The following is a 25,027-nucleotide window of genomic DNA, read 5'->3' on the forward strand; positions in this document are numbered from 1 at the left end:
GAGCAGACTTGTGGGGAAGACCATAATATCACACTTCCCGAGAAATTTCTGAGCAGCAGAGGAGTAAGCAATACCTCTAATGCAAAATCAGAGGTAAAATGAATTAGGTGGTGATAGCCCTCGAAAAAGAAAAGGTGTTTTGTGAGTTTCTGTGCAAAGACCATTTGAGCTCTAAGCTTCATAATCAGCTTGGAAAATAGTTTAACCCACACAGGAATCTTTGTGACTTACTTCTGTCTTCCGAGTTTGCAATGTCAACTATCAAAACAGATATAGTTTGGAGAGCTTTGAGTGACAAGCAGTGAGTATAATTTACAAATTATTTTCTGTTTCTAAAGGCAGAGCTATTGCATCATTTTTAGGTCATGTTTAACAATATGGCATAAAATAGTTAATTTAAACAAAAACGGGAAACTCAGAGGGGAAAAAGGGGGGTGTGGACTTTTCAGATAATCCACTTACTGCATCTTTGTTGTGCCTATCCTCATAATACCCCTGAGTCCCAGTTGATGGATTTAGCCGTAACACTTACCAACTTCCAGAGAAGCAGCAGCCGTGCTCCAGCTTTTATTGCTAATATTCCTGGCATTAGTGCCCTGTGAAGCCCTGTGGCAAAGTCTGCACCTCCTCAAGGTGCAGGCTGCTCGTGGCTGCTCCCTGTGTGCAGCTGGGTGAAAGGCAGAGAAAAGGGGGAAAGAGAGAGAGAGAGAGAAAGAGGAAGGAAGGAAGGAAGGAAGGAAGGAAGGAAGGAAGGAAGGAAGGAAGGAAGGAAGGAAGGAAGGAAGGAAGGAAGGAAGGAAGGAAGGAAGGAAGGAAGGAAGGAAGGAAGGAAGGAAGGAAGGAAGGAAGGAAGGAAGGAAGGAAGGAAGGAAGGAGAGAAAGAGAGAGAGAGAGAGAGAGAGAGAGAAAGAAAGAAAGAAAGAAAGAAAGAAAGAAAGAAAGAGAAAAAGGGCATTGGCCCTAGGTCAGTTGGAAACCCTCAGCTTCTAAAACCCTCAGCTCAGCTTCAGTATTGCATCCTCACAGTTACTCCCTAGCAAGCAACAGGAAAGAACCAAAGTAGGCCAAAATGCCAACCAAATTGATTCCTGATGGAACTCAACCACTGGATTTCTTCTAAGGGTAAAACTCCAGGAAGTCACAGTCCAAACATTACAGATGAACATTCAAGGTGCTGAAGCTCTTATCTCCCCACTTTGCTGGCTCTTTCAGCACTGCACTTTATTCAGGAGCACTGTGGGGTTTTGAGCTTCCACTAACCTCTACACTACTGAGATACAAGCTGCCAGCATTCTGCTCTAGGACCTTTTTCCCAAATTTGCCACCTCTCAGCAGGAATACCCCATAATTTACTGTCATCTGAAACTACCCACTTCATGAAGTTCTGCAGTATTCAGCACAATGCCCAGGAACGGTCCGTTTTCCCATTGTCGTGGTTTTCCCTGGAATACAGTTAATTTTCTTCACAGTAACTGATATGAGGAGGGTATGATTTGGATTTGTGCTGGAAACAGAATAGATAATTCAGGGATATTTTAGTTTCTGCTGAGCAGCACTTGCACAGGGTCAAGACCTTTTTTGCCTCTCACCCCATCCTGCCAGAGAGGGGCCTGCACAAGGAGCTGCACAACAAGGACACAGCCCATACAATTGACCTCAACTGACCAAAGGGATCGCCCATGCCATATGGCATCATGCTCAGCATATAAAATTGGGGAAGAAGGAGAAAGGGGGGGGTATTTGAAGTGATGATGTTTGTCTTCCCAAGTCACTGTTAAGTGTGATGGAGCCCTGCTCTGTTGAGAAAGGCTGAACACCTGCCATGCACAACTTTGAATGAATTCCTTGTTTTGCTAGCATGTGTGCTTTTGCTTTACCTATTAAACTGTCTTTATCCCATGGGCTTTCTCCCTTCCACTCTCTTGATTCTCCTCCCTATATCACCAGGAGGGACTAAATGAGTGAGTGAGTGAGTGAGTGGCTGCATGAGACAGAGTTGCCAGCTGAAACCAGCCCTTGTTTCATCACTGATGTGCTTTTCCTGGGTAATTTTTACTGTAATGGGGTTAGTGTGCTCAAAGCAACCATAGTAGTGATGACATTATATAGCAAAATACTATATAGCAATTGCTCACCACCTTCTGACTGATGTCCAGCCAGACCACAGGCAGTGCCCCCAGTTTATGTAAGGAATGTCACTGTGTAATACATAAAGTCAGCTGCATATCTTTCCCTCTGCAAACCAACTGGATTCACCTTGTCCTTCAGCAGCCAAGTGGGGTTAAACCATGGCATCCATCCTACAAACTTCAGTGCTCCTGCCCTTCAGCTCTTCCCCTTCACTTTCCCCATCCCATTCCTATTGGTCTGGCACGATTTTTGTGCCTAGCCAGGAGTGGATCTATGAAGGTGTTTGTGGAAATTGCATGAAAATGTTAGGAAGTATGCCAAGGAAAATATGATACAAATATTTTCTCACCCCTGTTGGGAAGTAAATTGGACATTGGGGTATGCAAGAATGGGGCAAGGCCAAAAGGGAGTTATGCTCCTGTGGGCAGTTCAAGAAAAGGTTAAAACATGGGACTTTCTTCCTTGTATGGTCATGTTAGAACTCCTCTATGGCTCTGGAGAATACTAGTTTTATTCCCATCAAAAACAACAGGCAAATCTAAAGAAGGCAGGTCCACTGGGGTCCCAAGGTGGATCATTGGGGCATCAGTTTTATTCTGGCTTCTGAATAAAAGAATTTTCTTCTCTGTCAGAAATAAATAAAATAACAGCAATAAAAAGCACCAGTGAGAAGGTGATTGCAAGGATGTGGGTGCACACACTCGCCTTCATGGAACTAGCTGAGGGCAGATTCCCTCCTATGGTATGTTTCCCTTCATGAAAATCTGTTTTGAGTTCATGGCTCTTCAGGGTGGTCGCACTAAACTTTTGACTGGAAGTAATTGGAAGAATGGACCATCTTGTGTCACAAGACACAGAGAAAGAACACTTCTAAAATAGCTGGGCCAAAGGCAAAGACTGTGCGACAGTGCTTGCAATGTGGATCAGGAGCAGAACCAAAACAGGGACTGCAAGCCCACCCAACATGGCTGGGCAGCCTGAGGTGGATCCCAGACACACACAGTGCAGATCCTGGTGCCTTTCTGGTGTCTGTAGCTTTTCCATGGTGACAGGTTCTTCTGAAGCCCTCACAAAGAGCTTTGTTAGCAAAGCCCATTTCAATGAAATATGCCATGTAAACCTGTTATCTTCTCTCTTTCTCAACTAAACACACAAAGAGCCTTCTTCTTTTGTTGCTTTGATGGCCCAGATATGCTAGACTTACATAATGCCACACTGCATTTTATTGGGAACTAGTATACCTACAAAACTGGCAAATCATTGGAAATTCATCACCTTCTCATCAGAGCAGTTTGGCAGCAGCATGTGCTGGAGAATGTGCTAGCATTGAGTTGGATTGCCATTGTTGTAGAAGAAGTTAGTAGAAACTTAGTACTGGCACCTTAAACATTGATAACTAGAGCACACAAAGCCTATAGACTGTGACAGATGAATTATAACAACCATATTACAACAGGCCAAGTATCTAACTACAGAATTGGCTAAAATATCCATAAAAGGATGGGAAATAGAATATAGAAGCACTGTTTACTGGATAAGGTGACCATTTAGTACCGAAGCAGCAAGAAAATGAAACTGATGCAAAACCAGCAGATCCCAGACCCCAATAATATGGAACTGTTGCATGAGGGAAGGGGAGGAAATAATTGCCCAGGGATCTCTCTGTTCAGGGTTCCTTTTTGGAGGCACCCAGCTCAAGCTGAGTGCTATTAATAAAACGGACTGTGTAGAAAAATCTCTTTTCAGTTTATTGATTGGTTGAAAGCCTGTAGCTGAATCCTACTGTGGTGGCTGCTGTGTGTAGTTTCCATAGCAGTTTGGGGACCCAGTGGGACTCTAGGCATCCACCACTAGATATTGGATGCTCTAGTCTCCAAATGTCCAGCTGCTGGTATCACCTGAGAACTTCAGGGACAGGAGGCACTGACTGATGAGTGCTAGAATTCCACCACTAAATTCTGGATATCCTGTCTTCAAATGGCTTCAAGTTCCAGCTCAGAAACATGGTAGAAGAGGTGCATGGCTTAAACAGAGTAAGGCAGAACAATTTGGTAAACAGGTGTGGGGAATGTACCCAGCATAGTGAAGGGGATGCCCTGAACAGAGGTATAATTTAGTGGAAGCCATTAGACCTTGTGGAGAATCTGGAGTGAACTGGACCAAAGTACAGGAATGTAGGCAGAGGCTAGAGGAACACCTTAGTGATATTGGGGATGACCATGGTGGGATTTATCAAAACCCAGAGGAATGATCACACAGAACTTTAACAATGAGCTAGTGGCAAGAGTATTTGTTGATCAAGTCACCCCAGATATACAGAAATATTTTAAAGAACATATGGCAGGTTGGCAATGGGGGACATTACAAAAGACCCCAAGTTTTATGGTTATATTCATATGTTACATGTTTATGTTTGATGAATGGGAAGAAACACACAAAGAGCTGAACTTGCAAAGGAAAAGAAACAAGAAAAGCAACAAGAGGCTAGTCTTTTAGTGACAGTACTGACAAAGAGTTAAAAGCTAAGAGGGTGAAGGAAGGGATTTCCCCCTTGAAGAGAGGGCAGAGGTAGGTCAGCAGATTTGGGGAAAAAAAAAAGTAATTAAATGGGGGGACAAGTGTCATTACTCTGGGAAACCTGGTCACTGGCAAAGAAAATGCCCACTGCATACAAGGGGGCATGATGAGGATCTGGTCATGGGAGAGGTAAGACAGGAATCATGAAGTAATCTGCAATGACTGAAGGCAAGGACTCAGAAAACTGTGGAAATCGGAGTTCATGGGATGTGGAAATTACTGTAAGAAATAGGAAATAAAGGGCTGTGGTGAAGATTTTTATTAGCAGAAGTGTCCCTGCCTTTTTATTAGGAAGAGATCTCCTACAAACCCTGGATATACAATTACATCTGTCATTCGGAGTCCTGATTTGACAGTCACGGGGGTATGTGTAACATCTGAAGCTCAGAAGCCCGATCTAGAGATACCTAAACCCCTGGAAGTGGTGCCCAGGAAAATGCAGAGTCAAACGGGAGGTGACGTGAGACAGCCGAAATACGCCTGAAAACAAAGGGAGGCGCGCCCTCTGCTGTGAGCAGCATCCCATCCCCGGGAAGCAGGGAAAAGTAATCCAAAACAAGTAGATCAGCACCTTATCCAAGGAATCTTGGAAGTGTCTGAATTCCTATATAAAACCCCAACGTTATCAGCCGGAAAAAAACCCCAAAAAAACAACAAAACAGATAGGATAAAGATGGGGATCCTGAGTTTCAATTTATTCGAGATTTGAGAGCAACTAACCAGCATGTCTCACACCTCTTAGTGCCATATTCCTCTCCTGCACTCTCACAAATCACGCACTGGGCTACATGTTTTACTGTGACTGATCTGACTGCAGCGCTCTTTAGTACTCTCACAGATGAAGAAAGCCTCCCCTTGTTCGCATTCATTTGGAAGCGACTTCAGCTGATGTGATCTTGTCTTTTAGAGGGGTTTAATGGGTCTTTCACCATATTTTCTCAGATATTAAAAGAAGATTTAAAGGATATTGAGTTGGTGGATCAGTTTTAGTGCAATATGTAGATAATTTATTTACAACAGCTAGTAGATATTGCAATGACTGCTTGAAAGATATTAAACATTTATGTACTGCCTTAGCAACCAAGGGCACATCTCCATCCAAGCTCCAGCTGTGTCAAATGGGAGTAAAATAACTGGAATTTGTTTTAAAGGAAGGACAGCAAGTAATAGATACAGAAAGAGTAAAAGTTATAATTTAAATTCTTTGGCCAGTTAAAAAAAACCCACAATGAGCTATGAAGATTCTTACATTCAGCTGGATTTTGCCAACTGTGGATACCAGGATTAGGGGAACTAATGTAATCTCTGACAGAAACAACAAAAAATGAAGAAATAGAACCCATTACATGGAGGACAGAATGGGAAAAATCCTTCAGAGCTATAAAAGGGTCCTTGGTTTTGGCTCCAGCTTTTTGACTTCCAGACTACACAAAGCCTTTTGATATGTACATACATACAAAAGAGAGAGTGGCTAGTGGAGTATTAATGCAGAAATTAGGACCCCATCAAAGACCTGTGGCATTTATTCTGTCCAACTGGATCTGTTGGCAGCTGGAGCTTTAACACATATTAGATCCATGTCAGTGGCAGCTACAATGGGGGAAAAACTCAATCTTTACAATTAGGGCACCCAATTACAATCTATGTGTCACATGAAGTTGAATCACTTCAGGATCACTAAAGACACAAGCTCTGTCTCCCCAGTGTGCACATAAATACAAACTCTTTTAAATGTAGATGTGTGACTCTACCTGGCAACACTAGTACCAATACCAGGAGAAGGGGAAGAGCTCCACTGATGTGACATGGTAATCCAGACTATTAGTGAGGCACGAGCAGACCACAGACAAAACCCAGCTCTTGTTTTATTCACAGATGGATCATCCGACTGTTTACACAGGCAGGCAAAGCCAGGCTACACAGCTGTGGAACAGTGGCAGGTTGCAGATGCCAGAGCCCTTCCAGCAAGAATTAGTGCTTAAGGGGCAGAGTTAATTGCCTTAGCCTGAGCAGCAGTGCCTGGGAAGCAGAAAGTCAGCATTTACAAAGATTCAAAGTGTGCTTTTGGCATCTGCTACGCAGTAGGCATATTGTGGAAAGAGCAGGAGTGTCCTGCCTCTTTAGGAAAAGGTGTGGCTAATGCAACAGAAATCTGGGACTTGCTGGACACAATTCAACTTCCCAAAGAAGTTGCTATAGTTTGCTGTACATTCTGTACAGGGGACATTACCGTAATCAGCCAAGGGAATGTCTTAACTGAAGCAGCAGCAGAGGCCACAGTTCATCAACCTGCAGTGAACATTTTGGCAGTTACTTCAGATAAGAGCTCACGGCCTGATGTTGACAATCCAGAAAAATTATGACCAAGCAGGTGTGACAAGTGAAGAAAAGGAAATGTGGAAAAAGTTGGAAGTAGTGCAAGTCTGAAGATGGAATATGAACAATAGGGGGGAAACCTGTCTTACTGAAGAAATAACTGATAACTGAGTGGTTTTTGATGAAGCTCAGGGAAGAATGGAAGCAGTGGCTAATCAAGTACAGCAAGTATGGGCAGATCTGGGTGCCTACACAGCTGCAAAAACAATTACTAATGCCTGTCCCACCTGTCATAAATTATTACGTATAAAATTGATTTGTGAAATCGACCATAAGAATTTTTCCCATTCCAAAGATTGCAAATACATTATCTGAATATGTCTGTGGATTGTGGATATAAACACTCACTAGTGATAGCAGCTTAATTTTCTTACATTCACAAGGGGAGGCATACACAGTTAGCAATATCAGTTGTTGCATATACATAGACCAAAGTGAAAGGACTTCAGGCAATGTCCAAAGCTGTGGGAACAAGCAAAATTGATACATAAAATATAACAGGACAATATTTCAGCAAGATTCCAAGAAACAGGGTCACTTCTTCACCAATTATTCAGCAAGAAATATTGGCTCCCTTCCTGGGTACCAGATTAGGAGCTTGGGAAAAAAATGAATTCTTTACAGGTTATTCATTTTTATGATGCTCTTTGAAATAATGTTTGTTTGTATTAAATGTGGTAACACTTGCTGTGCTCAACACCTTAGGGGTATTCTGCTACCATATAAGAGCAATGTTAATAAAAACAAAGGGAGGACTGTTGTAGAAAATGTTAGTTTCAACTTAGCACTAGCAGTTCAAACATTAATAGCTAGAGTATGCAGAGCCTGTAGATTGTGGTGTATGTGCTGTGACATCCATTTTACAGCATGCCGAGTAGCTAACTACAGACCAGAAGAAAACCACCTAAAAGGATGAGAAACAGGATACAGAAACAAGTGTATATTGTCTAAGGAGATGCCCCCTTAGAACTGCCTACGAACAAAACAGCAAGAAAATCAAAAAAAAGTAAGAAGACCCCAGACTCCAATATTACCATTGGTCCGAGCTGTCATTACATAGATTGTAAAGGAATAATTGCCAAGGGATTCCCTTGTTTGGGTCCATCTTCGGAGGTGCCTAGACTGATCTGGAGCACTGTTAATAAAAAGGACTTCATAGAAGAGTCTGTTTCCCACTAACTGATTCCGCCTAAGCCTAGGGCCGAACCCTGTTCGCTGCCTGCTATGCATAATTTCCACAGCACCATCTGCCGGCCAGTCATTACCTCCTGAGATCCCTGCTCTCCAGACTGTCAGCCACTGTGGGAAGCCAGTACATCTCCTCACAGAAGATTAGGAAGGTCATGACATGTGGGACACAAATTCCCGCAGCGTACAGCATATCTGCGAGGTTTTAATTTCCATTTTACAGTCATAAAATCTTCTGTTCTGTTTGGAAAGTGCGTATCTGTTACAGCTGAATTGTTCCAAGTTGCACCATTCCTACTCACTAAACCAGTCTGATTGTCATCTTTGGCACCATACCAGGTTTGCACTGCTTTTCTTCCACAGAGATTTTGGGACCTTGTCAAGGCGCACTTTCTTCTGCCAGTAATTTGGGTCCCTGGCTGATATGATTAGGGATTAAGGTAAGATTGAACTCAGTCACCTGCACTTTTGTAACTAAGCCTGATAAAAGCCTGAAGGTGTGGTAGAGGCAATCAGCAGCTGACAATCCCCCATAAGATCAGAAACACCAGCAGGGGATATGCAGGAGAGGTGCCGGTGACAGTGGAGCCACTGTGCAAATGACCAGCTGTAAGACTCTGGGTAATTTGAAGCTGGTGTAGGGTGCTGAAGGAAAGCCAGGTGGATGGCAGAAGTGCACCGTGAGATGCTGGGGGCAGCCCCCATGGCTGCAGATCCACCTGTGCAGACTCTGCTCATGTGGAAGGGCTCACAACCAGTGCTAGTAGCATGACAGGGCTGCATTGTAAACAAAGGGCACTTTTGTGAATTGACATAACAGGTCCTTAAAATATTTTGAGAGCATTTGGGGAAGATCAGATTCCTCTAGGTTACAAATAGCTATCTAATCAAGACATCCCATAATGTTATTGTCATCTGCAGTGGACCGCATTGCTTCTTAAAGCCAAGGAGCTGGGGTTGTTTTCACCTGGGTGACCTTCCAGAGAGGCCAGGAGTGGAAAAAGAAACATTGCTTCTTCCTTTTTCCTGGGAAGCACGGGAACATGTCACTTCTTGTAGGGAAATTGAGTATGTAAGGAGTGGCACTCAAATAAACTATAGGAGTTTAGGTTAGAATGGTCTCTGCTCAGTTATGGAGCATCCCTCCTTCTGGCTGGGGAAACCTTCATACTGGAGCTGACGGTAAGAATTCTTTTTCTCTGGCCCTCTTTTCCAGTGGCTCCTGGCTAATAGCTGGAACAGGCTAGCAGGGAGAAAGCAGAGACAAGATAAGGCTGAAAGCGGCCCCTTATGATTCCCTCACTAGGTCAGTTAATGCCTCAGGCAACCAATCCCCTCACACACCACCGGGGCAATGGAGTGATGCTGCCAACAACAGGCAGAAAATCTGTAACTGGGTTCAGAAACAATGGCATTAAGAAACTACCTGATGATCTGCAACAGGAGCAGTGCCTGCTTTCCTCCTGATCTGGCTCCTGTGATCTGCTGAATGCACTGACCAGAGATTTTCAACAGGGCACTTACTCATGCTGCTTCCTGTGTGTATTTTACAGTGCCCTCTAAGATCTTGGCTCACCCACTGCTCATCCTTCAAGCTGGTGCCCTCACAAGCCTTCCTCATCTAACAGGCTGCTTTCACCAAACCTGCAGGAACATAATGGTCTGTGAAAGCTCTGTCCCTTTATCTGCCTGAAGTAGCAAACTCAGCAAATGAACACGGAGGAAGAGCATTTCCTCTGCTTACAAAACTGGTCTGATTACATGTGTAGGTTTTTACTTGTCATGACTTCATTACTGTGCACAGTAGCTTTTCACTGCCTCGCTGTAAAACATTAGGGACTAGAAACCCAGAGGGAGATGAGTTTTAATGCATTCAGGGATCTTCCAAAACATCTTCTACAAGAGTTGCCATCCCTGCAGGGAGTGTACAATAATCAGGGTATACAGCAAAAGACACAGAAGGAAATATCTTAAACTTTGGCTATGAACCCTACAAGGATCTAACCAGAAGCAATTACAGAGCATATCAATGAAAGAAAAATATAATCTTTTATTAAAAAATTTAATTAACACAAAATCATTTCCAAGAAAAACTAGAGATTTTGTCCATTCACAGATTACTGTATCATGGCACCAGGGCATTTGGTGCTACTCATTGGTTGTGGCACTGAGTTATCCTTCTTTCCACTTCCCACATCAGTTAATGTTGGGACAGAACTTCTTTCTAAGGTACGCCTAATGCTTCTCTTACATGGGATGCCATCACCATTTCTGTATCACAGTTTCCCATAGTCTGAACTTATAAGAACTGAAGATGTGAGATTTTTATAGGATCACAGTTATGAGTGGCTGTACACTGGACTGTGAATCTGTAGAAATGGACATATTCCCACAAACAGGCATGATCAGCAATCTTGTCGACCTCAAAGAGGTAACTTGCCATTAATGCTGTGAATAGGATCACCACAGTACCTGCTTTTTGATTTCACACCTTTAGGGTCAAACTCCTGGTAGAGCATGATCATCCCCGCAACTAAACTCAGAATTAGACACATTTAAAATGTTTGCTCTCACATGTTTGCTGAGGGTCCACCCTCCAAATTCTGTGAACTGTGTTATGTCTGAAATACTTTCCTGTTCCCAGGCTCTTCTTGTTGAGAACAGAACAAGAGGCAACAGGCAGAAACTGATGCACAGGAAGTTCCACACAAGCATGAGTCAGAATGTCTTTACGCACGGGTGACTGAGCACTGGAACTGGTTGTCCAGAGATGTCGCGGTCTCCCTCACTGGAGATACTCAGGAACCATATGGATGCAATCCTGTCCTGCTGAACAGATTCAGAAGGACCTTGATAAGCTGGAGAATTAGGTGGAGAGAACCCTGCAGAGGTTTAACAAGGATAAGTGTAGGATACTGCACCTGGGGAGGAATAACCTCAGGTACCAGCACAGGCCAAGGACTGATGTGCTAGAGAACAGCTCTGTGGAGAAGGACCTGGGACTCCTGGTGGATGACAAGCTGACCATGAGCTGGCAGCAACCTCATGGCCTGGAGTGCATTGGCAAGAGTGTGGTCAGCAGGTCAAGGGAGGGGATCCTGCCTCTCTACTCACCCCTAGGGAGGCCACATCTGGAGTGCTGTGTCCAGTTTTGGGTTTGTCAGTATCAGAGAGACAAAGAGATACTGAGGAGGGTCCAGCAGAGATCATGAGGGCTCTGGAGCATCTCTGAGGAGAGAATGAGGGAGCTGGGCCTGTTTAGTCTGCAGAAGACAGAGAGTGGATCTCATCCATGCATTTACATTTCTCAGTGGCATTTGTCAAGAGGATGGCGCCAGACTCTTTTCTGTGGTGCCCTGTGACAGAGTGAGGTTGGCCACAAACTAAAACACAAGAAGTTCCACCTCAACATGAGGAAGAACTTTACGTGGAGGATCGCAGAGCACTGGACAAGCTGCCCGGGCAGGTGGTGGATTCTCCCTCTCTGGAGACATCCCAAATCCACTTTGCCGGGTTCCTGTGCCACCTGCTCTAGGTGCTGTCACCTGCTCCTTGGCAGGGAGGCTTGGACGAGATCCAGAAATCTCTTCTAGCCTTAACGAACCTTTGATTGTGCGGCACGTGCTGTGAGACAACGCCGCTTTAGCAGCGAAGTCAGCCCAGATACCCAAACCCGTCCCACGCCAGCCCGGCCCACTGGATCCGAGATCCCGGGATTTCGCGATTCCTGCGGGGCGGGGCCTGGGCCGAGCCAATGGGCGGGCGGGCCCGTGACGCCACGCGGGCTATGGTGGCTCAGCAGTGACACGTCTCCTTGCGCGGCCTGGGAAGGGGCGGGCGGGCGGACGAGCCGCCTGCGATCTCGCGGGATCCCGGGGCGGCCACACCGGGGGGCCGCCGGCGGCAGCGGCGGCGGCGACGGGCGGCCGGCGCGGCCATGGCGGGGCAGCAGTTCCAGTACGACGACAGCGGCAACACGTTCTTCTACTTCCTCACCAGCTTCGTGGGGCTCATCGTCATCCCCGCCACCTACTACCTGTGGCCGCGGGACCAGCACGCCGGTGAGCGGCCCAGCCCCGGGCACGGCCGGCTCCTGCGCCGCGGCACAGCGGGGCCGGGCCGGGCCCGCCGCGGTCGGGGCGCCCGTCCGGCCCTGCCCGCGCCCCCGGGGGCGGCCTGGAGGGGCGGCGGCCCCGCGCCGCGCTCGCCGGCGGCCATTTAGCCGTACCGGGGCCGGTGAAGGGTCCCGGGGCCGCCGCCCCCCGAGCGCGCCCGGCTCCGCGCCGCGGCTCCTGCAGAGTCATCGCTGCGCCGGGGTTCGCGGCTTTGTCTGGGGTTTGGGTTTTCCCTTGTCTTCCCCGAGTGTTTCAGGGCGGATGACCTAAATTTTGATGGTGGAGAAAGAACGAGCTATTGAGTTGGGGACAAAGAGGAAAAGTTACCGGGCTCAGCTTTTATGTGCCATAAGGTCACAGCGAGTGCCAAAAAGGGGATTGATTTTTTTTCCCAGTCGCTAATCAGTTAAATATCCGAAGCGCTACGTTTCTGTTTCACTCTTCGGGGTGATGCTTTGTATCCCTGAACAGTGTTATAAAGTTTCTTTGACCAGTTCAGAATCTCATTTCAAAGCAATTTTCCACTTTGTCTTTCATGCGTCCCTCTATTCTTGGAAGGAGAAGGCGTTTTGGTATAGAGGCTGCACTGAAACACATTTTTAACAGCAGTTCTGACATTAAAAAGGCTGTAGAATTGTGTTTAAAGGCTGGGTGATAGGTGCTGAGTAAAACAGAGATGCTTGATTCTGTTTCCTATTGCAGAAACCTACTGACCTCTTAAGAACACTTGTGCTTTGCAGTCTTGAGAAGAGTCCCTTTTGTTCCTTGCGTCTTTTTACACTCAGTATCTGGTGGTTACTTAGTGGCTTTGATGCCATTTTAAATGGCTTGCCAGGTTCTGCTTAACTTAGCTTTATGTGTAAAAGAAATACCTAGCAATGAAATCTTAATCCTGTACCTTCTGGTAAGGAGTAGGATAGAACAATTGTTGTTTTGGTGCTAAATCACAGCTGTTCACAGTCTTGGCTGCTGCCAGACGTGACTGTGGCTTCTGGCAGGGCCCTGGCTGCAGAAACTCTTTGGAGGATTGGTCTCTACCCTCCAGGTACTTGCTACCTGTTGTACAGCTGAGGAGTTAGTTCCCTCTGCTGAAAGGAAAGGTTTCTCTGACTCCTCTTTCTGCATCCTGACTGTTGCAAGAGGGAGGCGTTACTGTTGTTAAAGATGTTTTGTAATCTTTGGGTTGTTCTTGAGGAGCGGGGGCTCAGAGAGAGAATATTACTTCTGTAACCTTTTTCCAAACCTGAAGATTTTTGTTTTATTTTTGTTCTGGTAAAGGGTGGGAGGCAGAGGGGGAGAAAATCACTTTTTCTCTTGAATAATGTTTTACTTCCTCCGTAGTTCTTAGAAGCTGCTTCTTGGGAAAATGATTGTGACTTGCCTGAGATGCTGTGTGGAATGGTGTGGCCAGCAGGGACAATCTGTGATGTTTTCAGGGGGCTGACAGAAGCAGGAAAAGCTGTAGAAATGCTGTCAAACTTGAAAGCACTTTACTAGCTTTACATGGTTGATCCTCAGCTATCCTTACAGAATGGCAGAAAATTAAAACCTGACTTTGGAATGTGGCTGTATGGATTTCACCCGGTTTCCAGATAGGCCTGCCATTAAATATATTACTAATTTCTTTCCATCTAGCCAGTATTATTCAGTATATGGAGGGCCTTCTGCACATTATTCTGCATTCAGTGCTAGATTGGTACGAAGCTATGTCAAGCATACTTTCCAAAACGAAAGGTAGATTTTGTTATGCTGTTGGTACAAAGAAATGAGTCAACTAAGTGAAAATCACCAATGGAAATGAAGGGGGATGGAAGAATGATTTCTGCCTCATAATTGTCTTAATGGATTTTAAAATGTGACTGTAGTCCAGTAGTTAGCGTATGCATTAATGGCATGCCTACAGTCTCTTGATTGAGTTCTGTTCTGCAGGCTGTTTAAACAAAGAATTGAGGTGTCATGCAGATCGTCATTTGGGACTAACGTTGATCTACTAAGTAAGTTCTTACAAAGTAAATCTGCTAAGTAGTACAACATTGTGATGTTCAAGTTGTATAAGTGTATGGCTTTTAGGCAAGTAATTTCCAGCAAAATCCTCTCAGTATTTTTCTCACAGCTTTTTGTATGTATTCAACCATGCCTGTTCCAGCATCTGAACAAAATTTCAGAAATAAATTAAAACCTTGTGATGATGAAAAATACAAATTGTTTAGGCTCTGCTTCTTGTTTTCAGAGTAATTCACTGGTTTAAAAAACCAGCAAAACCACTTATTCCAGAACCTAAGAGAAGGCCTATGTCTTCAGAAGAGAAATCTTTCAACGCTAATAACTCCTGCCTCCTTTGATGAGCAGAAATGTCTGGATGTTAATGTGAGATGTTATTTTGATGCTAGTTTAGAGTGGAGTTTCCAGTACTGAGGCACAGTATTGGGCCAGAGAGAATAAGACCTCTGCCCTCTGTGTGTAGGACCAAGTAGCGTTTTTGTTCTGGAATTGTTTTGCTCTACCTGTTTTAGAGAACCCAGCCTTTGACACCCCTCGTGGACTTGGTGAGGTGCGCTTGTGTGCTGGCGAGCTCTTTCAGCTCCAGCTGCAGGAGTGAAGAAGACCAGAATAGTGGGAGCTTTTGAAGCAAATCAGATGCTTGTCCTCCTCACTTCAAGACCCCTTTGCAATGCAAACCAGAGCATCCAAAAGACACGGAGCAGATTCCTTTTTTGGTCAAAACTGGGTTGGAAGAGGAGCTTCAGCCACATTGTGTTGTAAGAGCAGACTAAAGCTGGCTTGAGGCAGGGGTGAAATGCTTGCTGCAGGAAGGACACGCCGTTGGTGCCTGCTGCTTCCATCTACAGATGTGCTGTCATGGATTGCTGGTGTGTGACACGGGACAGTGCCAGTGGAGGGAGAGCTACAGCAAAAATCTGGGAATTGCTGATGGCCTGTAATATCTTGGGATTTCTGTGCTGTAGTTCTGTACTAAATGCTCAGCGTTTGTTTTTGCCATAGTGAAGAATGGAAAATAAGGCTGGATCTACATTGCTTTACTACTTTCAGGAAACTCAAAATGTGTTATGTCAGATTTGTAGTAGAATAGTTTTTTGGCAAGCCATTAACATTTTGCTTTTAGTTCTTCTTATAATAAACTTTTGGAAAGCCTTTTCAATACTACTGTCTGGAAGAACAGCATGATGTAACTTATGTCTCTAAAGTCCTGAGAAAAAATCGAGCTGCTTTTTTTTTCCTGAGTGCCTAAACCTGCTTTTTCCAGGCATTCTGAAAGAGTCCATATGAAGTGTTGCTGCATCCTGCAGTAGGGGTTGATGCTAATATTTGGGGTGGTTTTGTTGTGGTGTGCTAGACACCCTGTGAACTGTCCCATAATTTCATTACCTCAGCTTTGATAAACCAAGCAAGCAGGTAATTGACTTTGTAAACCAGATTTGTCAAAATGACTTTGCCTCATTGGTGTTCACTCCAGAGCTAATAAGGCCTTTATAAAAGGTTAATTGTTCAGCTTTGTGTCTTGGACTGAAGTTTCATAATTGCGTATTTCAATTGCATTCATAGTTGCAGTGCTCTAGCAGAGTTAAGTCTTGTGTTTCTCCCCATCCCTTGTGCCAAATAGGGCACCAGTGTATGGGAGTGGAAGAAAGTCATTTTAGCTAAAATGAATTTTTGGCCCTTTTTCTTTCTTTCCTCTGTCTTTTAATGTGTATTAGTTTCTCTGTAAGACTCTGTGGGTGCCTGGGATGGTACAGGATGTGACTGAGGGAAAGAAAACTGGTTCTTTCAGTGTTGGTGATGTCTTCAGGTGATGGTGAATATGGCTTCAGGCTGTATTGTTTATCCTTGACTTGTTTCTTTAAAACATATATATGTGTATATATATACACACACACATATATGTTTTATTACTAAAAAAAAAGTCATGCTTTTTCTGGGTTACCTTTGTTTTAGGAAAATACTGGTATAAATTTAGCAAAACCATTGAAAAGACTGCTCTTGGAACAAAAAAAGCAGTTGCTAAAAAGTTATTCTGGTGCAGATTCATTTCTAAGTGAAAGATATTTTCTGCAATGGGAATGTTCAAGTTGTTTTTCAAAAAACTAATTGTGAGAGTTGAAGAGAAAGGTTCCCCCCCCCTCAGCAGTTAGTGGAGGAGTGTCCATCAAAGTATCTTCCTGTAGTTGGACTTGCTTTGAAGTATCAGTGTAAGCTTGTGTAGATTAAACGTCAGCATCTAGAAAGGAAGTGGAGAGCAAGGGTGAATTATTTAGTTGGATAGTACAGCAGTTGTTGCACAATGCTGATGTGTTTGCTGAACTTTGTGTACTTTTTGACTTCTACCTGTGCTGCTGGACTGAGACACATAGTTATCAAGCTGTGCTGGAACAGGTGGTCATAGATTATGATGTCCTTTGTACATAAGTACATGTATCTGGAAGCTTGCTATTTCATCTTTTTTAGTTTATTTAGGTCTACATTCAATAAATTATCCTGTTTAAGGGTATTGGGTATTCAAAATTTGTTACAAAGCTGATGAAAAGAATAAGAGTATCTGTCCTGAGGTTTTTTACAGTAACTGGAACAAAACAAGATGTTAAAAAACATTTCAAATACCCTAAAAAATAACAGCTGTGCATGCAAGGGTAATGCCAATACAAGTTTGCAGTTTCTTCTCTGAGAGAAAAGAGACTGTAGGATCTTCTTGAAGTTTAAGAACATAAAAACCTACTGTAGGGAAGGGAAAAAAACCAGATAAATGGCTGCATTTTTGTATCTAGAAAAAAGTATTGATAAGATATGGATAAAAGCTACTTAGTTTACTTTCATTATAATAGAAATCCATACAAAGTCTATGGTGTCTCATTAAAAAAAAAAAAATTGTTTGGCGTTTGTTTGTGGTGGTGGTGGTTGTTGTTGCCGAAGTTTTCTTGAAGAATACTGGGCTAATACAAAGAAAAACTTCTAAAAATCTGGTTAAAGAAGGCAATTTTCTGCTCATCTTTGAAGTTGCCATGCCTGTAGGAAGTAGCATAGGCAGTTAGAGAACCCTAGTACTATTCCAGCCTTTTTTGTATTGAGGCTGGGCAAAGTACGGAAATATTTAAAAAACACAGCTTACTTGGTGACTCTTAAAAGGAAGAATATAGTATCATGTTGATACTTAATATTATTTTGTTAATTTTTTTTACTATATTGCTATTTTGGAGCCGTAGGGCTTTTTTGTATGCTTCTGTAGATAGCAGTTGGCACCCACATTCAAAACCTCGATCAGAAGTCCTGAGAAAGTTGTTCTGTAAAGGTTTGCTGTCTTAGGCACCATACTTCTCAGTATACCTGCCCACTATACTGGATATCTCTGTGTAGTAGTGTCAATAATGAAGGTTTCTCTGTAATCTTTTGGTGTATTTTTCATCTGTGTGTGTTGAGGCTGACCTCAGAGATTCTCATATTAATCCTCTGCTTTAAGATGCAGGTAGGGGAACTGAGGCTGTGAAGTTTATTTGGCTGAGGACAAACAGTGAGTGTGCAACTTGGATGTGACTCAAGCCAGTGCTGTGAATGCAGGCAGCACTTCTTCAGTTTTATCTGTAATGGTGTAATGAGCACTTGTACCTCACAGCAGCTAGGGGAGGGGAAGCAGCATTGCTGCTGCTCCCACTCCGGGTAAAATTCTTCTGTGATGCTTCTGATCCTCTGGTGTGAGATAAGAATGGTTGGAGTGGGTTAACTGTGGTGCTTGTCCTCGCCCACAGCTCACTGAAATCTCATTAACCTTGCTCCAAAGTATTTCACAGCATTTTGGTATTTGGTAATGCAGGATAAAGTACAGGATGCTGGTAAAGGACAGGATAAAAGGACAGGATGAAACCACAGGATGCCATGCTCATTGGTAATGTGGTGGATGAGTGTGAAAACTTGATATCTGTGAATATAAGCATTTTGTGCCCATATGTTTGTGCTTATCCTTTCCTGTTAATATAACCTTTCATCATTGTGTCAGGAAGTGGGAGGAGAGTCAGTGAAACTCAGTTATGCATTTAAGGGCTATTATTACATACAAATTGAGATTTTTGGGCAATTGAGTGTACCATGGTTGACTTAAACCATTTCAAATTCAGAAAAATACAGTTTATTAGGTGACTGTTTAAAGGCAGAATATAATGTAATGGTGATATTTTGTTTTGTCAATTTTTTTTACTATATTGCTGTTTTGAAGGGGTAGGGGTTTTTTGAGAAATGTTTGAAGAAGGGGCAAACATCGTGAGATGCCACTAGTAATGCTTTGCAATTATCTCTTAAAGTATTTTTCAAAACAAAGCATTTGCACAGAGTTATTCAAACCATTCTGTTATTTGGAAAAAAAAAAGCCAGTCTTTTCATGGAATTTTTAAAAAGTATTGTAATCTTACTGTAACCACTATAGCTTCCTAGTAGTAAAATAAAATTAATAGCCCTGTATTAGAGATTAGTTGAGTAGCTTCAAGACTGTGCAGAGTACAAAATGCTGAAAAGCTTTTTTGTGGCAAGTTAAATATCAAACCATTACAAGAACTTTATATTTCATTACATGAACATAAAAAAAAAAGGAGTTTCTATTTTTAAAAAATTCATCCTATGTTATGGAAGCTTATGAAAACAGTGTACTGAAGGTTTTATTACACGCCTTGTTAATTTAATAGTTGCTGCAAGGTTATCTTGAGTACTCACAGAGATGACTCTAAACTACCAGGATATACAGGCTTTGTATTAGAGAATTAGATTCAGTTATGGTTTCATGGGCAGCTAAACTGTTCCTGGAGAAGGAGCAGGAATTTTGAGAAAGAAGCACGGTAAATGACAAGGAATGGAATCAATAGTGATTCCATAGTTTGGGGTATTTTTTTGGTTTGTTGGTTGTGGTTTCTTTTTGTTTTTTTAAATTTGTGTTTCAAATTCATGCTTGTGAAGAAGGGTTCAGATCTGCAGCAATTTTATTAAGTCTCTACTGGGGCTGATGCTGCATCCTTGCCCCCTGTAGTGCCGCTTTCTTCCATTGTGGGCTTTATCGGCCTTTCCCTCAGTTACTAGCCAGGCCTGACACATATCTCCATTTCATGGTGAGGAGGGTTGTGCTGGCTAGAAATATCAAGAGCAGGGTATAGGTACAAGAGCACAACACAGGTACCTAATTTCTTTCCTGAGCAAAAAGATTAGTGTCTGCACCAGTTTTTAAGTAAGTTTGCAATTAAGAAGATTTAAGAGATGTTTTCAGATTTTCACCTAGTATTTCTCTTTTACAGGAAATTGCTTACAAGCATTTTAAATTCAGAAGATTCCTTTATCCTGGTTGGCTGGATGAACTGTTTGAAACTAGGTTATTTGTAAGCACTGTGGCTTCTGCAAAGACTTACCTTACCAATGAAGATTCAAACACCCTTTTTTCTTTTGAAACAAAGGAATGGACGTACTGAGTCCGATCAGGTGGGGTTTTTTATGTAGTATTACAGAAATGATTGCCTTAAGGAGGCAATAACAGGACAAGCATAAGTGGTGCTTCCTTTGCATATTCTTTGTGTTTCCAGTGGTTTTGAGTTGAGTAACTTTTGGTGTAACATCCACACCATCCTGTGTGGGGGGGTTGTCACCATATCTGCTGCCTACATGGCAAATAATCACCTTGGTTTTGCAGTTGCTTCTGGTCTTGCCTAATGATTCTTATTTGCTCTACTGGAAGAGGCAGTAAACCTTCAGTCCTGGCTGTCACTTGGGGTTTTTTACAGCCTTCCATTACCTCTCCTTGCACTTTACTCTCTCAGCTGGAAGATTCGTAAATTATACTTTGAACATAAAACTCCTTATATGTTTGATGGCCCTTGTTCACCCTAATTGAGTGTTTTTTGATTGTCCCTCTTTAAGAGGTAGGGACTGGGACTGTGCATCATACTTGAGGTATGTACAGCCTCAGGGTTGGACATACCTCCAGTTTATGTGGTAGGGTAATAATCCCTTCCTTTTCTTGTAGGAATGCTCTGAACACGTGCTCTGATTTGTATAAGTAATAAGCATTCAGCTGGGGTTTACATAGAACAGGTTCTCACAACACCCAGGTTGCATTTCTGAGAGATAATGGTCAGCCTTGAGCTAATCCTTGTATACACAGAATTAGGGTAACCCTCACCGCATTTTACATTCTCATGCACTCAATTTCATGTGCCATTCAGAAATGCACTTGCTTGATCTTTACAATTCTTCAGGATGCCCTTGTCCTTGTTACCTAGAATCAGTTAATATCATCCAGAAGCTTTATTTTACTGCTCACCCTTTTAGTCAGATTACTTATTAATGAAATGTGTTGTAGTTCCAACACAGATTCCTGCAGAGCTCCTGGCGATTTCCTTCTGCTGGGAGAATTGGCAATTCACTCTGTCTTCTAGTCACATATTTATTTTTGCAATAGTTAAATGGTTGCCCTGAAAGATTTGTAAGAGAAACCTTTCAAAAGCCTTTTGGAAACCACAGACTGTACCAGCAGGATCTGTTCCTCTTGTTTACTTCCTTGAGAGGACTTTACCAAAGACTACTGATGGTAAATGGATGGTACTTATCCTTGTGTCCGCTAATTCTGTCCTTTATTAGAGTTTCTTCAGGGTGTGCCTCAGAATAATACTGACTACAAGCATTTTTAATGATTGGTGATATGCTAAGAGACTTTTGTTTACATTTGTTTTGAATTGAATGTGTTCTGGTTTCCTCCCCACACCAAACTGATAAAATGAAGCTAATAGTTAAGAGTGTGTAATCTTGGAGCCCAGCATTGTTGTTGGCTTCATCTAAAACTGTTAACCTTGACTCATGTGGGTGTTGTTCCATAGTAAAATGTCCAGCTTTCTGATTCTTCTCAGATTCTATTAAAGTTTTGCAGCGCACCTATAGGTACAGCCCTACTATGAATTTGGTAATTTAGGTGATAGGGCTTAAAGGTTATTATAGTTAGTTCCACTGTCAGTTTTGTCAGTGCAAATGAGACAGTACACTAATAGGCAGGACAAAGTTTGGAAATGGCTTGATTTGCAGTAGTGTAATGTGGAACTGTGCCCAGCTGACTGTAAATAGAAAGCTTTAGTAAGTAAACTCTGAAAAGAAGTGAACTTTCAAGATACTGAAGCCTCTTATGTTACTGGTTTTTTTTTTAGCTATTAGTAACAAATGTTATATTTTGGTCAGCAAACGTGTGGAATTGTGGGAATGGAAAGTTAGGTTACTTTTTGTTCCATTTATGCTTTATCTAGTTGCTGCAAAACATGCTCTGGAAAAAAGCAGCTATGCTGTTAAGTCTTTTGCAGGTCTCTTTGTAGTTAATAAACTGCTTGGGGTTTTAATACTAAACATGCTACTCAAAACACATGATTTTTTGTCTTATTTCTATGAATATTTACTAGAGAGAAAAATGTCTTCGGAAACAACTAGGGTGAGATTATTCAGCTCTAAATGTTTTAGTTAAGAGGCTAACCTGGACATGACCTCTTTATAGATAAATAATGAGGGTAATGAGGACAATTCTTATAATGAAAGACATTAAAGTTAGAAAGCGTCTATCAGATGGTTTAATTCTTCACTGCTATGGTCCATTCAAAGTCCTGAAATGTGCTTTCCATTTTTAATTTATCTTTTTTAAAAAGTAATCCTAATGGGAGCACTACTGCTTATTTGAAGGCTTTTGCATTTAAGCAACAGCATTTCAGAACACTTTAAAATCAATTTAATTTGCTTCATGCCTCTTAATTTGAGGTTTTACAGTAGAAGTCAATCCTATTATAATATTGAGATTGCTCGGTATTTCAGAGGAGTTGCTGACTTTTGAGTTTGCTGCGAGTTTCAATCCTGCCTCTTGCATGGTGTCAAAGATGGGTTACTGCTTTTACAACATAGTTGTGTTTGTCAGTGTCTATTTTGAAAGTAAGTGTGTGGTTTTGTTCCTAATCCTGTGACTTTTAAAATTATTCTCAGGTAACATACTATATCCATGTGAAGTCTTATTTTATAATAATTATCAAGGAAAATGTAGATAGAGTTAAGTATTGATGGCCTAGTGAAACAGTAGGGTGGCCTTTTCCTACTTCATCTGTTACCTGAGAAATGGTTATGTGCTTAAGAAGGTACATTTGTTCAGAGAGCCTCAGTTTAAGAGCTCAGTAAATAAGTTGTTCATACAATTATCTAATTCCTGTTACTGTTGAAGTAGAAAAAAGCCCAGGAGTTCAGATTTTGCATATGTATATATATACATAACTGTTGAAAGTAAATAGGAACCTACTTAAGTGTACATTTTAGAGGATTAAAACTACAGAACCCTGAATAAAATCCACCAAACCTGGAAACTCTTGAGTGTTTTGACTGAGCCTGTTGCCTTCAGTTTTAACAGAACAGATGTAATGCTTAGAGCCATGGTATCCCTGGGCTGTAACCTTTACTCAAGACTTGCATACTGTGTGTATTACTTGCACCTCTTGATGCTTTCTGCAGGTACAAGTTTTCCATTCAAGTGTGGAGAGAGGATGACACACTACAAATGAGTTTTGTGAAAGTCTGGTTTTAAAGTGGTCTTGGCATTTCCTAGGGCTGCAGAACTGTGTCACTCTGTGTTCCTTGCTGAAAGAAGTAATTTTCTTTCAAAACCATTCTCCTTTGGATGAATTGTCTGCAACTGGTGGGCAGAATATTTCATTTGCACCTCCTCGTATTTCTTTTTCTGACAGAGTCCACTGGAGCTGTATTTTAGACTATGTGATTTTGCTTTTGCTAGTAGCCTGAAGGTAGAAAGAACACAGAAGGCTAGGACATATTTCTGTTCTTTCCTGCAGTTTGAGGTAGAATAATGGAAAACTGGTGGCTTCCACGTATTTTGGATATTAGCTTTTGGCTTGCTTTTGGCAAGTAAAAATTGACTGATACTTTAAAACTTTTATATGCTTTAGATATAAATACTGATGGAAATAGTCTTATTTGTGGTATTTTTTTCCTAAAACTGACTTTTGTTTGCTGCGGTTGAAAGAAGATTCTGGAGGTTAAAACTTCTCAGTGTAATTGCAGTGGTACCTCTTTCTGTTCTCTCTCTTCTAGAATTGCTTGTCTCCAATAACATTAAATGTGTAATCTCTTTTTTCCCAGAGAGATGAAAAGGAATCTCCCCTTGGTTTTTGGTGGGGTGTTTTTTTGGTTTTTTGGGGTTTTTTTTTAACACTTTTTGGAACCTCCAGAACCTGAAACAAAAAGATTAGGTCTAGGCAGGGATCATTTGTCAAGCATTTCTGAGGACTGGGTGTACCCTCCTGTTTCTTTGGAAACAAGTATGTAAGATGGGTGAACTTCAAAACCAAACTTAAGCCAGGCATGACTGAGTTGTAAACACAGGTTGAATGTAATCTCTGGATATGGGAAACCCAACCTGTAATAAGCTTCATTCTGTATCTGTATGTCCTGTGTCCTCACCCATTGTGTGATTGGTAAATCAGAACAGAGGTTGAGACAGGTATGAGAAATTTTTGCCCCTTGAGGATGGTCAAACTGTAGAATAAGTTGTTCAGAGGCACAGTGAGCTCTGTCTTTGAAGCTACTCCAAAGGCCTACAGCCAGACCTTGAGCAACTGCTTTTTTGACTCTCCTCTCAGTAGCAGGGTTGGATTAGGTGATCTCCTGAGGTCTTTTACACCCTTTCCAATCCGTTATTCTATTGTTCTATTTTACCCATGAACTGTGTGGTTTATCCACACAGAAAAAGCAGGTGCCTCTGGCTTAAAGAACTGGATATTGAAGAGGTTTGCCTAAGTTCTGATCAAGAGAAGTTGATTAAGTAAACATTCTCTACTTGTACCTGTTTTGATGCCTGAAATACAAGAGAAGTGACTGCAACAGTCAACAAGGGAATACCAACCTATGTCATCTGCTTAAACTTCTGTAAGGTCTCTGACAAAGTCGTGAAAGAGATGGCACTCAGGTTTTCTTTTGTATCAGTACTAGTTATATTTCTTGAACTTCAAAAGTATATTAAAATGTAGTTTTGGCTGGATATTCACATACATTTTTTTAAAGTTACTATAATATGCACTTGTGAGAACACTTGTGAGTAAGAACTGTATTGGCGAAAATCTGCTTGTGAATCTCAGCAACTTTGGATGCATCGAGAACAATGTGGAGTGAAATAAATCAAGCATGGGATGCTTTCCCAGATTATTTACAGGAATGAAGTGGCAGTCTAATCCTTCTGTGAGAGGGGTGCTTTAACAGTACCTTGATGCATGGGTTAGTGTTAGTGAGATTAACTCAAAAGGCTGTGGGTGCATTATGCCTTTGCTTTCCAAGGCTCTCTAATACCTATTCCTAAAACTGTGGAGAGATTCACTATTGTGGACAATTTTGCCCATTGAACAAGAAGTGATTTTGGCTGGAGCAAAAGCATTTCCTCCCACCCCACACACACTTGTCTCCCTGTAATCCCTTATCAAAGGATGCTGTCTGAAGTGCTCTTACACTGTAATGGGAAGCCATGATCTGGACTGAGAAGAAACAAGAGAACTCTATTGTCTGTTTTTAAAACTCTGAACCTCTTTCCCTGACAGAATATGGATTCCAGAGCTGGGATCCAGAGAAAGTACAATTCA

At 42.2% G+C, this 25,027-nt stretch overlaps 1 protein-coding gene across 1 annotated transcript in view; it reads left to right on the forward strand.

Moving 5' to 3' along the window:
- Window positions 1-12,104: 12,104 nt before the first annotated feature.
- Window positions 12,105-25,027, forward strand: part of SEC63 (SEC63 homolog, protein translocation regulator) — a 58,273-nt gene continuing 45,350 nt past the window's right edge. Inside the window, exon 1 of the mRNA XM_066179460.1 lies at window positions 12,105-12,332. Within this exon, the coding sequence (XP_066035557.1) occupies window positions 12,209-12,332 (124 nt within the window). The 5' untranslated portion in view covers window positions 12,105-12,208. The remainder of the gene's footprint in view (window positions 12,333-25,027) is intronic.

The sequence above is a fragment of the Chamaea fasciata genome, unplaced genomic scaffold, assembly GCF_029207755.1.
Source record: "Chamaea fasciata isolate MVZ Bird 193981 ecotype frontalis unplaced genomic scaffold, bChaFas1.0.hap1 SCAF_3, whole genome shotgun sequence".
Classification (NCBI taxonomy): Eukaryota; Metazoa; Chordata; class Aves; order Passeriformes; family Sylviidae; genus Chamaea; species Chamaea fasciata.